Raw genomic sequence first — 16,169 nt, forward strand, 5'->3', positions numbered from 1 at the left:
TTTGAATGTGGGTTTTAGTGCTCTACAATAAAACTCCAAATAGAATTATTCTCTAAAATAATTAGGGAAGCTAATAATAATTGACCCCATTAAAATTAAAATTTACATGGGATTTCCTATGTCTCGTCCGACGATGCAACACCCGGTATAAACTTTTAGAAATATTTGAATAAATATATTATCATGAAACAGCATAACACCACGGATTAACAAAGACAAAAATATTCTCTCCAAACGAAATAGTTTGACAGTTTCTTCACAGTTTCCACATATCCAATTATTGTTTTTATCATAAATAGTTTTATTTTTAATTCCATCATAAATAAATTTAATATAAATCTCGATTACTAATTACTACTTTTGATAATAATAATAATATGTTTTATATTATCTGTTCTAACAAACTTAACCCCTAACTGCTCGCTTTTTTCTTTTCAGGTTGCTCGCAATAGTCTAACAACAGATAATCTACATTTTATTAACTCTCATCAGAACTAACATCTACAAAAGGCGTTAAGAAAAATGCGATAACATACGCAACTAAACAAAGCATGGTCGGCTTTAAAATGTGGGGCACATAATGTACCCAATGGTATGTATTAATTTATATCTTTTTTAGGGAAGATTTTTTTTGTATGAAGATTTAAATTATGTTGATAATGTTTATGAATTTATTTTTATATTATCATACGTTTTGACAAACTATACATATCTTGATATTATCATATGGCATCATTAAAAAAGCGGCGTCACGGTGGCCTTTGAAAAGATTATAATATCTGTCCTGTCGTTCCCTCTATGTATATATGTATATATACTTCCAGGGATTGTCGCAACTAACGTCGCATCCTCACGCCTAACCGCCACCTGTTACGATCAAGAACATCTTCCTCTTCCAAGTTACGGTCCTCAATTGCCCTTCTGATGGCCTCATTCCAGGATCTTCTAGGCCGTCCTCGTTTCCTTTTTCCAGGAGGTGACCAGCTGTAGATACGGTAGGGCCATCTTTAGTGTTCCATGCGTAGCAAGTGTCCAAACCACTTAAGGCCCCCTCTGTTCGACTCTATCCACTATTGTCTGTGTGGCATCCATTTTGGCTCTGATTTCCACGTTCATAACTCTGTCCAGTTTAGATACTCCCGCACTGCGTCTCAAATAGTCCATTTCGAGTGCATTCAAAGCTCGCTTTTATTCAGCTTTTAAGGTCCAAACTTCACACCCATAAGTTACTACCGACTCTACTAGGGCTCTTCCAATATGTATTTTTGTGTTTGGTCTTATGTTTTTGTCCCACCAGATGCCATTTAGTGCTTCTATAATCTTCCGCCCTTATTCTATTCTAGCAGATACTTCTGTTTTGTCCAGTCCCTTTCTAGTTATACGTGCCCCCAAATATTTAAACCATTCAACCTGTCTGAGCTTTACATTGTCAGTAATAAAAATGTCAAATTTATCATCTGAATTGGTCACTAGATATTCCGTTTTATCAATGTTCACAGTAAGGCCCCATTCCGTGTATGCCGAATTTACCTGCTCATCATGAATTCAAGGTCGTAAGCATCTTGAGCTATGACCACCTGATTTCCCACACACTTCTTCTTCCAGTCCCTAAGAACCACTTCCAAATACAGATTAAATAAAAGAGACGACAGAGGACATCCCTGTCGAAGGCCTTTAGTTGTAAAAATTACCTCAGAAAGTTTGTTACCGCCCTTAACACGAGCTGTGTTGTTGTACAGCACCTTAATTAAATTTATGAGACATTCATCCATATCAAGTTGTTCCAGTATGTACCATAATTTAACTCTGGGGATGGAGTACAAGCAGTGAAAAGGGTAAAATGTTTCTTGAAACACTCAAATATATAGGGTGTCCCATTTTCCTGTGTTTTAAAGAGTTACCGTTTATGAGTAGAGATTCAAAGATGCGGTTTTCACATTACTGTATTACTTTATGAAATTAGATGCTACACACAGATTTTGCTCTTAGCCCTCTTTGTTCTAAATATACAGGACGAATTTTAAAATTTTATTTATGCCCTTTTGTATCTCGGTTATTTATAACTTATCGAAAACAAACTTATGTATCTTTAAATGGGATACCATATACAGGGTTATTCACCTCATCCGATTCGGAGTATTGTAGCCAAATAATTAGATATTTAGAAGTTGTGAATGATGGGATCGTTGGAGAAAAGTTACTATAAACATAATTAATAAAATTAAAATTACTTTTAAAAGGTACAGAGTAGTTCCAAATAAATAAAAATATCAAAGTTGTATTTTTTAATGGAGTATTATTATTAACATATATTATTACATTTTAATTTTACGATTCAAAATGAAGGTAAACCGTACGACTGAAACCTTACCGTTTGAAATATTTACAATTTTGTGAAAAATGCAATAACAATTTTAATTGTTTATTTCTCTAAGAGTATTTAAGTTTTTTAAACCAGATATTGTAATGAAGATTTCACTAAATTTTTGTGTTGCAATAATAAAATTTTTTTTTTTTTTTTTTTGTTTAAAAAAATTTAATTTAAATAATTTAAAAATCTAGTTTTTAAACGGCAATAACTTGTGTAATTTAAATAGACCCTGGTATATTTTATTTATAAATCAGTTGCTCAATTTAATTTATCAAATTGTATTGCTACACCATTTACCTATCTCTTTAAGATTTCAGAAAATGCATTTTCTTATAATTTAGACCTCTATTTATCCATATACATATGGAATATTGACATTTTAGAGTATTTATAAATATGTAACAAAATTTCAAAGAGCACAAATACTAATATTGTCTATATAGTATACTTCTATTTCCTTAAAAATGAAAAAAAAATGTTTGAATATTCGTAAAAGAAGGCCAACTAATATGAATCCAGACTAAGTAAAGAAGACTAGTAAAAAACTGTTTTGTATATGTATTAGACAATATGGTAAAAAGTAACACCTTATAAATTTTATTTCATTTTTGACGAATGCTTATTTATAACAACAGCGACGTTCACATTTATAACTTATTATTTCCTGATACAACCACATTTATTTAGAATAATTTATTAACCAACACAATTAAGTATGTAATTAATTAATATTTGGGGAGAAATAATGGTGGTATATTTAATCGGTATACTCTTTTGCAGAGATTTAAATAGTTTTGTTTTATAAACAAATGGGCTAGCTATATTGTCGGTTTTAGCACCTGCAATATTTTGTACATTTGCTGCTTTAAAAACACACTCTGTACATTTTGAAAGTACTTTAAATTGTGGCTTTAGTAGTCCTCCAGCGATCCTATCACTGACAATTTCTAAAATCTACTACAATACTCATGTCAGAATGATGTGAATAGATCCTGTATATTATTTCTTTTAATTTATTTACCTTATTTTTAAAAATATAATATACTCTATACTTATTTTCATAAACAAGGTAAAAAATGCATTCATTATTCCCTGACAGGAATAACTTTAAACATATTAAGTAAAGTATTCCTAAATATAATGTTAGAGAAAAGTATATAAAAAATAATTACTCAATAACGAATTTATAAAGCATCGGAAGTTTAGTCTACAAAAACACATTCAGGAGAAGTTTATTTTCATGTACGCTAGTTTTTCATATACTCGGATAAAAATACTTCCTTGAATCAAGAGTACAGTTACTCTGTTAGTATGTTTAATAGCCATTAGCAACGTTCTAAAACTTGATTATCAAATTCTTAGGTTTAGTTCAAAAATATATCATTGAAATTAGTTTTGATTTCTTTTAAGTGCGTCCAAGAATGTTGAACACACAGTATAAAAATCTATCTCAAGTTTGTCAGTAATTTTTATTCAATAATTTTATTTTTGATAAAATTCCTATCATACTATAAACAACCAACAAACTAAATAATAAATGAATTGTTCAAAATTAAATAAATTATTTGAAAAATAAGTATGTTGCTTTTTATACAGGGTATTTCTAAATTCGAGGACGATGGAATATCGGAAAAATCGTGTAACGCGCATATACGAGCTGATGCAAAATTTGTAATATTAGATGCCATTTTTTGGAAACAACGGATGTGTGACCAGGGACAAATTTACCAATTATTAATAGTTTGTTGAGCGTATACTGAACTTTGTATAAATTTTATTACAATGATGATATGTTCAGCTGTCAAATATATAAGCCGTAACGATAAGAAAGAGCCAGGAATTACGTTTCACAGATAAATAAACAGCCCCCTCCAGTGTTTTAGCGTTATCTTATTAAATTTCATAGACATTTTTCTGATATTATACTATATGTCATAACATGTGGTGCATAATAGTCCAAACTAGTTTTGTTTATAGTTAACTGGCATGATTTCGCCTAAGAAGCAGCATCCACCATAGGTGTAGGCGAAATATTTATCAAAAAAATCTAAATAAATATATATACAGGGTGATCCGAACTGTATTTCGGAAACTTCCGCAGCATATTCTGCAGATAAAAATAAGTAAAAAATGTCATAGAAATATATGTCCTAAAATGCTTAGTTTTCAAGATACAGGGTGCAAAAGCTTCATTTTTATTTCGATTTTTTCCAAATAATTTCTGAAGTAACGTCAATATTTGGATGAAAATTGGTGTCTGGGAGTATTTCGACATGAGACATTTGATTTTGATGTCAATACGATTCCTACTTGTAGAGGGCGCCACCTACATATTTTTAACAGGGTTGAAGCGTAATAACTTTTCATCCGTACATGTATAAAACCACCGAGTAAAAGAATATCAATTTACCACGTTTTTTACGTAAAAAGGTCTCTTGGTAAATATCGCTACGAATAATGGTTCTCGAGATATTTAGAATCGAAAATATCAATACCTGTCATCATTGACATAAATTAAACATGTTGACTAAAGAGTTATTAGACTGATATCATAAATTTGAAATGTTTTTGTGCCAAAAGTCCAACAGAAACTGTTTTATTGCCATTTTTTTGAAGAAAAATAAAAAGCTCCCAAATTTTATCATTTCAGTCAATTAATTATCTACTAAACATGTTTATTTTTAGTCAATAATGATATGTATTGACTATTTCCATTCTAAATATCTTCAGAACGGTTGCTTGTAGTGATTTTTACCAAGAGTATTTTACGTGAAAAATCACGGAAATGTATATTTTTTCACTCAGTAGTTTTATACAGGTACGGACGAAAAGTTGTTACTCTTGAAAACAGTTAAAACACATGTAAGTGGCTTCCCCTACAAATAAGAGTCATAACGACATCAAAATCAAATTTCTCATGTCAAAAAACTTCCAGGTACCAATTTCCTTCCTAATATCGACGTTACTTGAGAAATTATTAGGAAAAAAATCGAAATAAAATGAAACTTCTAAACCCTGTATCTCCAAAACATTTTCGGACGTACATTTATACGAATTGTTTTACTTATTTTTATCTGCAGACAGTGGCGGATACAGATACTAAAATCTATAAATTGGGTTAAATATTAAGCTTTTGGGTTAAAAATGGCGCTCTAAAAAGCATATTCTACGTTACTTTTTATTTGACCCCCCGCCCCTAAAATATATTCCGGGCCCCCCTAAAATAAATTTCTGTATCCGCCCCTGTCTGCAGAATATGCTACCGAATTTTCCGGAATACAGTTCGGACCACCCTGTATATATTATGCATAATTAAATAAGTCTCTAATAAGAGTAGCAGTAAGTAATAAATTATTTTTTAACCGCTGGAAAAAAATATATTTGTGAAACCATTAAAATTCCAATTTTTTTATGTTAACCCCCGGCACGATACTGTCTGAAGACAAATAGTAACAATTTAGTCTCAGCTGTTTTTGGTCCTTGTATTCTTTACTAATTGCTAAGCACTAATATTCTAACCTCTAACCCCCTGCTTTGCTAGGTGCAACGTCAACGTGACCAGCAACACCAAAAACCGAACCAAACTCGGAACCGCGCAGGCCTTCTAGAGCAGCAACCGACCGTGTCCGTAATATCCCGAGGCCGTTTCCAGCAGCACGACGTTCTCGAGCCGTTGCAAGAGGTATCCGTTGCGCAGCAAGAACTCACGGACGACGACGAGGAAGAGCAGAGGCTGCCGAAGAGACCGTTGCACAGAAGATTTTTCACTTACGTCAGAGAGGCGTGGACGGGAGTCAAGTCAGCCTTAGGTAAGCCGTTAAGACTTGGAGAGAAAATTCGAGGATCCTCGAGACGGACTATATCGAAAACTACTAATTCGTACACAATCCGCCCTAAAAGTCAAGGTCGACTAATTACGCTGAGACTTGAGCCTTTTCGCGTTCTTATTTACTGGACTAATTTATGAAAAAAAAATATATATTTTTAATATGCAATTACCTCATCTTTATTTCATCGTAGACCAGTAAGCAAAGGTTTTAGGGTCCGAATTCTCAACACCTGCAACGATTTACCTGAAATTTTAACAGTGAATAGAGATATATGTAAGAAACAAATGTTACATAGTAACGATGTGTGTTCCCACCCTGGGGGTGAGTACCACCCCTTCTCGGGGGTGAAAAATAAATCACCCATTTTAATTACAAAAATCAATAAAGGGACGAATTCTAAGCAAAAAATGTTCTATAACATTTTTTCAGAAAATTAACATTTTCCTAGTTATTTAGAATTGAAAATGTTGATTTTTCATCTAAAAAGTGCATATTTTTTGCCAATTTTTATAAATAACTCGAAAACCTTGCGTTTTATCGTAAAACTCATATAAAGCAAAAGTGAAGCTTTTGGAATAGCTAAACCATCCATTTTTTGTTGATTACCTGCTTGTTGTTTATGGTGTAATAATAGCCGAGTTATCATTCAGAAAGTTGCAACATTTTACCGTAAAATACTGGCGAAAGAACACATTTTTTCAAAAAAATGGATATAACCGTTTTTAAAGTACTTGAAAAGGCCTTTTAAATGCTTTCTTAAAAAAGTTCGTAGCTCAAAATCTCGCGGAGTTATGATAAAAATAATATGGTCACCTCATTATTTCGGAAAAAAATTAACAACAAAATCTATGACTAAAATCATAAAAATAAAAACTAAGCTTTTTTTAATTTAGATACTAAAAATTGACTCTGCAAGTTCGAGCGGTTTAGAATACCTAAATTTGGAAAAAAGTTGAAAATAATGAAAAAAAATTATTTTTTGTTTAAAAAAATTAATTTTTTTGACATATCTCAAAAACTAAGCAAGATACGTAAAAAATGCAACAGAGGAAAATTGAAGGTCTTTTTTCTGCAATATTTTTGCTATCCTTCAATTTTTCTCTAGATCTCTTTATTTCGTAGATATTACGTTTTTTTAGTTTAACTTGCATGTAAGGACCACCTTCTTTGAGCACTTAAAACCCAAAAATCTCGTAAAAATGAAGAGTTCAAGACTATTCAACTATAGATGTTAATTTGTAGCTCATGTAATTTTGTACCAATTAATAGTTTTTATTTTTATGATTTTAGTCATAGATTTTGTTGTTAATTTTTTTCCGAAAAAATTAGGGGACATTTTTTGAACTACGAACTTGAAAAGACCTTTAAAAAAAGACATTTAAGCACTTTAGTCTTTTCAAGCACTTTAAAAACGGCCATATTCATTCGAAAAATGTGTTCTTTCGCCATTATTTTACGGTAATACGGTAACAGGTTGCAATTTAGTTTTCGAAAAATAAAGAATCAAGTTTACAGAGTGATAACTCGGCTATTACTACACCTACGGTCAACAACAAAAAATGAGTCGATTCGTTATTCCAAAAGCTTCATTTTTGCTTTATATGAGTTTTGTACGGAAGCGCTGGAGGACCAGTATGTATTTTTTTTTTAATTCGACCGGTTGATTTTCACACTCAACTGATTGACTTAATACTCAACTAGTTGAGTTTCCAAACTCAACCGGTTGACTTTATAAACTCAACCGGTTGACTTTAAAAACTCAACCGGTTGACTTTATAAACTCAACCGGTTGACTTTATAAACTCAACCGGTTGACTTTATAAACTCAACCGGTTGACTTTAAAAACTCAACCGGTTGACTTTATAAACTCAACCGGTTGACTTTAAAAACTCAACCGGTTGACTTTAAAAACTCAACCGGTTGACTTTATAAACTCAACCGGTTGACTTTATAAACTCAATCGGTTGACTTTAGAATCTAAACCACGCGGCTCATTGTAGTATCAGTATTGGTAGTGACTGTTTTGTTTACATGTTTACTTGCAATCACAAAACATTACACCCACAGTAGATTAATATCAGTAATATCCCACTTTTAAAAGCTATATTTTTTGAATTTAAATATGCATAACACAACATTGCTTATTTAAATAGTTATGGATTTATATGTAATTTACTTATAACACGAATGCTCAGGTAAAAGCAATAGTTTTTGAAAGGTGCCAGCAAATGCGGTACTGATTGACAGTGATAGATGAGGAAAATAAAATGTGATTAAGGCTGATTTTATCTAATTGTCACTCATTCATATGCCATTTAATTTTCTGTCATGTTGCTTTACCTTGCTTTACCTTTCAAAAAGTATTGCTTTCACCTGAACATTCGTGTTCTAAGTAAATTATTGCATATAAATGTAAGCTTTTGAATTGATTTTAGTCACTTTTTCCCAAAATAACACAACTAATTATCCAAATCACGATGTATTCCAATAAAAATATAAGCTTAAAAGGACAACAACTCAATCTGACTGTTTTATTCCGCGTTTCTTTGGAGTCGTTTTCTCCTTCTTGTTGAGACACCTTGTGGGTCGATAGAATTCAACACATTACGAACAATATTCTGTCTAACATTTAGTCCTGCTTGCCAACATTTTCTGTGCATCCATTTATATCCATGCAGTTTACTTGAAGAAAGCACTTTTTCACTGATAAAATCTACTATATTTGGTAGTGGAGCATAATTTTTTCTCCGATATAAATTCAAATACCGCAGACGTCGTTTCAACGTTGTAAAACTAATAGTGAAGTTCGGTTGTAGAAGGAACAACAGTATTTCATGATTTTGTAAGCCCAAATAAAAGTAGTATTTAATGGCGTTATTCAAATGTGGTTGCTCCATGTTATCTTTCCAATTCTAGGACTTATTTATATTATTCTAGGACTTATTATATTATTATACATATTTTCCAATGTTAGGACTTCACGAGAGGAGAGCGCGTGTATACATGTGCACGAAAGCGCTACACATGTGAGAGTGGAATAGAAATAATCTACGGAAATAATTTAGAATGCTTGAGAAACTCCGGTTGAGTTTATAAAGTAAACTGGTTGAGTTTATATAGTCAACCGGTTGAGTTTAGAAACTCAACTAGTTGAGTATTATGTCAATCAGTTGAGTGTAAAAATCAACCGGTTGAATTTAAAAAATACATACTGTCCTCCAGCTTCCGTAGTTTTATGATAAAACGCAAGATTGAGTTATTTATAAAAAAATTGCAGAAAAATATACAGTTTTTAGATGAAAATCAATATTTTCTAATCCTAAATAACTCGAAAATATTAATTTTCTGAAAAATGTTATAGAACATTTTTGCTTAGAATTCATCCCTTTATTGGATTTTGTAATTAAATAAGGATTTATTTCTTTTTATTGATGGTTTCAGCACCGATGCTGAAACCATCAATCGATTAAAAATTCTAAAATACATTTTTAATAAAAAGAACAACTAGAAAACTAGATTTAAGAAAATTTCATTATCTATATAATTTGTAACAAATCATACAATTTATTTTTACGCAGTTTAAAAATCACTTTTCCCCAGTGTCATAACCGATAATTTACGACATTGGGTCATAAATTCAGCATTTCGAATATTAAACGAATTTACAAACTATTGCGTTTATGTTCACCCGTCTCGGTATTAAAAGTGATAAAATATTTATATATAATAAAATAGCCCGTAAATCTGGCATTTTTACTTACACTAGAATATTCTGGAACCTAAGATAACTTTTATGTCACGTAACGGAGTCTAGGCAATTCCCGATCTACTTAAGTGTCTAAATGAGAATTCTTCGTCCATTGTTAAGGTCATATTATATAGAACTCGTAACTAACAGGAAAGTTTAAAGAAGTTAAGGCAAAAGCATGACAAAAATATCATATGACAACCAATACCGAGAGAAAATTGTAAATTCGATTGATAATAATAATAACAGTAGCCTTATACTCCGTATATAGCACGCTTTTGAAGTGGCAAGGTATAGCTTACTATACTAGAGTATAGTTTAGTATACTAGGCAAGTGTGGGGCTACATTTGTGTGGCAAGCACTACGCACTAGCAACCGCCTTGCTATCTTAAGATGTAAACTCCAAGTACTCATTAAGCCTGGTCGACACGGTCAAAGTTTATTTAATCCAAGTACACTTTGACCGTGTCAACTAGGCTTTAAGACTGAATCGACGTAGGAACGGAAACTGTTTTTATTTTTTATTAAAAATCATCGGCTGATAAAATGCCTGCCGCAAGATTCAAACCACCTGTTAAAATAATCAACTGGTGCAATTGGTAAACGAGGGCTCTACCTCTACACCACCAGGCAGAATATCCAATACTTCCAGAGAAACTAAGTAAGGAATAGTCAAGTTCGGCGTAGAAGTATGAACATCCTGTGCGCTTACAATTACCATATTTATAGCAAATTTAAGTATTTACTTAACTTACATAATACTAAGATATGAGTAAATATATTTCGATAATTTCAGATATTAATAAATAAAAATATATATTTCTCATGAAGATCTGAAGACAAAAATGCAATAAATACAGGATGTTCCATTTAAAAATCATTTTATTCCACTCCTCACTTTTTTGAGCACCTTCACAACCTTATAGAAGTCAAATATTTTTCTGAAATACATCCTAGTACATACTTTCAGTTTGCACTTAAACAAAAGTTCTCAAGTTCTTTATTCCAGGAGCTACAGATGCCCGAAGCACTATTGCCGGACCCTGTATAGATTATTTTATAAAAATAAACATCAACTGACCCATTTTTTAATATACGATTTTGAGGATGCTGTGCTTTTATTCCCTCATTGGAGATTATTTATTGATTATTTAATATATTATTGTTAACTATTACCACAGATTATACAGATTATTATCTTTGTTTTTCTTTATTGTTTCGTATCCCACTTTCGGAATCGGGCACCAGTTAGGTGACTAGTTTACGCACATAGCACGCCTACTTACGGTCTCTAAAATTGTGCACAACCCTGACCGGCACAAAGTTATTAGAGATATATCGGAAATCCGAATAGCGTCATGCAGCATTTACGCGTACCTTATCATGGTTACGATACGATATGCGCGAGTCAATTTTAACGCAACACCCGCTAACGTTACCGCCTGACGTAATTTGCGGATCAATTACACCAAGCGCTCTTTCTAAATAACCTCTGATAACGTTTAAAATTGTTAAATGGGCATGTGCGGGTATTTGACAATCGGAGCCGGCCGGCGAGATCTTTATTTTAGGTTATGTTTGAATTGAAATGAATTATTAAGCTTTAGTTTTATTAGGTAATTTGATATTTGAGTAGCTGGGATTAGTTTTACTAAATAAATATGGCCCAAAATATGGATTCCACCTCTTCCAATACTACAGAACCTATAAAGAGTCTTAGGTTTACAGCAGATGACGATTTAGCCCTTCTAAGAGAATTGCTTGTTGTCCTAAACCCATTGGCAGACGTTGAACAATAAAGCACTGGAAATAAGCACTTTAGCCCTTTAGTTTTAAAATACCTAGTAAACAAAACAATTTCAAAGTTTAAAATTCAAAGTTAGGTTAAGTTTAAATACCGGACGCGACGCGATCAGATGATCAGAATTCTTTCCGATCCGATAACTATAAATGAAGAGAGTTAATACCACCTCACGTAAAGGAAATAACACCTGGCCTTATTAACGTCCATGCACGCTATTCGGTTTACCGATATCTCTCTATTACGCTGTTTATTGTTATTTTACGCGAGTTTATTTTTGCGCACAGGAAATTTGACTCGTTTGCACATCGTCATAAAAAACAATTTTCGTACCACGAATTAGGGACAAGATTTTTATCTGTATACTGATAGGATACCTAATCTGTGCTATTATTTACCTTGTTGAGAGTTGAAGACTGAATCGGGAACTAAATCAAATTGGTAATGTAAACATAATTAGATTGTGCAAAATCAAAACCGTGATTATAGTGCGGATCGGCTCCTAATCTCTCCAGAATGATCCTGTTTCGGAATCGATCAGGAATGGAAATTTCAGACAGTTTGAACTAAACCCAATAACGTGAATCGTATCTACTCGTAGTATTTACTTTAATTGTTCATAATATATAATGTTCGGGGCGGTATTACTTCGTTCAGTTGCATTATTGCTGGCGCAACGGTAGAATATTGTCTGGCGATGCTTGTAAACTTCACGCACCGCAGGCATCCGTAGAGATTCAATGGGCCAAGCACCGGCCAACTTGCGCCCGCTATAGACGGTCGGTTTGTTTAAAAAAGCGCCTATCAATGGCTCTATTGTGCTGATTAAATAACAAATTAGGTGCCCCGTTTCGAACTGCAGAAGGAATCTCTTTGTCCGCGGCGAGGGTCCGCTAATAGGGCCTAAAATGTAACTGTTAACCGGATGATTCAGTTCACGATGTTAGTACATAATATCGAAATACATTTATAAAAATGCACCGGTGACTTAAATGTGGAGTGGTACCTAAAAATGCAACTTTGATTCCGCTGACAGACCCATTCATAGCCATAATACCCTTGTATATAATTTTTTAAAAGTAGCTGGGAACCCTAAGAAGACGTTTATGGACTGAGACTACTAGATGGCAGGACGGTCTTCTCTGTATTTTAAATTAAAAAAAATATTTTTAGTTACTCTGAATTTTGAAGCTACCAATGAAAACAGAAAAATAAAATCGATGAATTTTTACATGGACTGTGCCAATTGGTTACTAATCGACCAGTTACTTTTTATCTATTAGATATGCTATAAAAGCTGGCAATTATACAATTCGACCATTGTAAAATACTTTAATAAATTTATTTGAAATTAAATTAATCTAGCCTTATTAATCAAATTAAACTAGTCAAATAATAATAGTTAGTTTTCAAAATACTATACAGGTCAGTTTCTGATGTTCTCTACGAATTTATCCTCGGAAGCTACCTGGAGATAGAGAGTCAGTTAAATGGTGAAATAATTGAAGTTTTGCAGGGTCATAAATATGCGTCTTTCAGTTTTTTTAAGAAAAGTTTATCAACACTAGATATTTCGACAAAATTTTTGGCTATATTAAAACTGTCCCTAATTCCATTGCATAATCTATTTTTAGACAAAATTGTAGATAATCATCACACTTACCTAATGAGTTTTGTGTTTTCTGATTTTCTAAACCTGTAATTACGACCATATTGTATGACTTCCATGGAAATCGCCATTTTTATTTTCGGCGATATAGGTATATATGTTTTTCGAAAAATTACAGTTAGATACAGAGTTATAGTTATAGCCAATTCTTTTCTTTCTTGGCTAATTTCACTTAGTTAACATGGTATTCTTACTCTAAAAACATAGAATATATTATTAAACGGTTCTTTACGATTTACATTACGCAAACTAAAACTTCATAATACACTACCCCATACACTTAAGTGATTTTAGAAAAGTTCTCCCGTACCGCCTCTTTGAGGGGGCTCATGCAATTGGTCCACCTCTTCCGATCCCTGAGTTTGCATAATTGTGATATAAATAATTTTTAACATTTCTTTCATTATGGGTGGGGGAGGTGTCATAATGAAAGTCATGTTGGAAAAATATGTTTTAAGAGTTCCATTGCATTAGGGGCACGTCATCAATAAGAGGTTCAAAGCCTACTAGTTAAAACGTGGCGATCTTTTAAAAATTCTGTATTTCCAGGAGACTATAACAAAATATCAAGTGTGCTATATTTTTGGAAAGGCAATTTTAAGTTCTTTTCACTTAATTAAAAATATACAGGGTTTCCCAAATAAAAAATTAATTTTTCTGTTGATAACTCTTAAATTATTAAATTTAAATTTAAAAAAATTTATTGTAATTAATTTAAAAAAATTATACTTAAACCATTAAATTCTAATATTTTCACAAAAATACAAAATTTTCCATAGCAAAAAAGTTATAGCGATTTGTTAAAAATGCATATTTTTGAAAAGCACCCCATAATTCATAAACGGTAACAGATATCGATGTGCGGTTTTCACCATCATATTTTTAATAAAAATTGAGCTCCAGGCACTAATATTAGTTTTCGTCTATCTTCTATAGGAAAGGGTGTTTCCCTTTAAAAGCGTCTTTTCAAATTTGACCCACCCTGTACATTAGAGCACTCTAATTCCACTTATTTATAAAACATACAAATGTTCTTTTATTCTTCTTAACATATTTAATATACGGGTTAAAGGAAAAACAAAAACAAATACCAATTTAATCGTCCCGAGCAAAAACGCTTTTCTGAATTTACATACAATAATAAAACTAATAAAGAGTAATTATTTAAGAGAAGTCGGTCGCTGGAGCTTGCGGTCGGCAAAACGAAGAATGAACAGAAGAAAAAGACGAAAAAAAAACGGTGAAAATGGTGTTGGCGTGCCGTTATACACGTGAATTATCGGAATTTTTCAATTAAATATCGTGCATATAAAAAGGAGGAAGAAGAACGGCACCGATCGCTTCCCATTAGTTTCATATTTGATTATGGGACCGGCGAAGAAGCGCAAAAAGAAGAAACGCGGCGTTGCCACATGTAATTATTTAATTATCTTTAAGGAATTATATCAAAATTTATTTCTGATTAAATTTTAACCATTTTTTTTTGGTTGAAACTGTTCTTTTTTACATCATCATAATGTTCTACCATTAATGTGACACAGTGATGCCTCTTTTGTACATCATCAGCATCATCATCATTCTCAGCTTATTCAACAATTTCCAATTATGCTGAAAGTATTTAGATACTCTCTTTGTAGTTGGTCCCATTGGTTGTCTATTGTTGGCTATGCAGGCCCAAGTTATCGCTGCTAATTTCCTAATATCATGGTCCTATCTCAGGGGTCTTGTTCTAGGTCTCCTAATTCCTTGTGGGTACAATGTTGTAATTTTTGTGGTCCATTTGTTGTCCGTTCTTCTTGCTTAGTGTCCTGTCCATTGCCACTTGAGGGATTTGATTTTGTGGATAACATCTATTACCTGTTTTTTTTGTCGTATCCGCTCTATTGGTTTTACGGTCTCTCTTGACTATTCCCAAGTTAATTTAAATCAAAAATCAAGCAATGATTGCCGATTTAACTTCCAATAAAAAAGTTTTTGCCACGTCACAAAAAATTGTTCACATATTTTTGCGCGTTGTACTATAAATTTAAATAATTACAAAATCTGTTATCCACAGAATACAGGGTGGCGCCCTCTCATACGCCGCGGAGGCTCCAAGGAGAACGACAATTTGTACTGAAATTAAATTTTGTGAGCATATGTAGGTTAATTCAGAGCACTTTTTAAAAATATAGAGAGTTCTACAGGGTGTCTCCAAAAAAAGTTACATATCAAAGTTCTATCTTGATTTTCGGATTCTGGGGGAAAAATAAAGGTGAGTTTTATAAGAGAAGTATATGACTAAAATGTAAGATTTTTAACATATTTAACATTTTTTAGAAATAAGGAACGATTTTTAAAGTACAATCAAAGCTACCTAAATTGGGATTTACCCGGTATAGCCTAATATCACAGATTATACAGATTATTATCTTTGTTTTTTCTTTATTGTTTTTCGTGGTTCCAATTTTCGGAATCGGGCACTAGTTAGGTTACTAGTTTGAGCACATAGCACGCCCACTTATGGCCTCTAAAATTGTGCACAGCGCCTGACCGGCACAGTTATTAGAGAGATATCGGAAAACCGACTAGCGTCATCCAGTATTTACGCGTACCTTATCATGGTTACGATATGCGCGAGTCAATTTTTAACGCAACACCCGCTAATAACGTTACCGCCTGACGTAATTTGCGGATCAATTACACCAAGCGCTCTTTCTAAATAACCTCTGATAACGTTTAAAAATTGCTTAAATGGGCATGTGCGGG

General features: G+C 32.6%; 1 protein-coding gene across 1 annotated transcript in view; it reads left to right on the plus strand.

Annotated features, from left to right (window-relative positions):
* Window positions 1–450: 450 nt before the first annotated feature.
* The window catches only part of LOC115876884 (Kv channel-interacting protein 1-like), a 209,975-nt gene continuing 194,256 nt past the window's right edge, over window positions 451–16,169 (plus strand). The window contains exons 1-2 of the mRNA XM_030892912.1: window positions 451–592; window positions 5,913–6,180. Coding sequence (XP_030748772.1) covers window positions 581–592; window positions 5,913–6,180 — 280 coding nt within the window. The 5' untranslated portion in view covers window positions 451–580. The remainder of the gene's footprint in view (window positions 593–5,912; window positions 6,181–16,169) is intronic.

Source organism: Sitophilus oryzae, unplaced genomic scaffold (assembly GCF_002938485.1).
Source record: "Sitophilus oryzae breed Bouriz unplaced genomic scaffold, Soryzae_2.0 scaffold_1059_pilon_pilon, whole genome shotgun sequence".
Classification (NCBI taxonomy): domain Eukaryota; kingdom Metazoa; phylum Arthropoda; class Insecta; order Coleoptera; family Curculionidae; genus Sitophilus; species Sitophilus oryzae.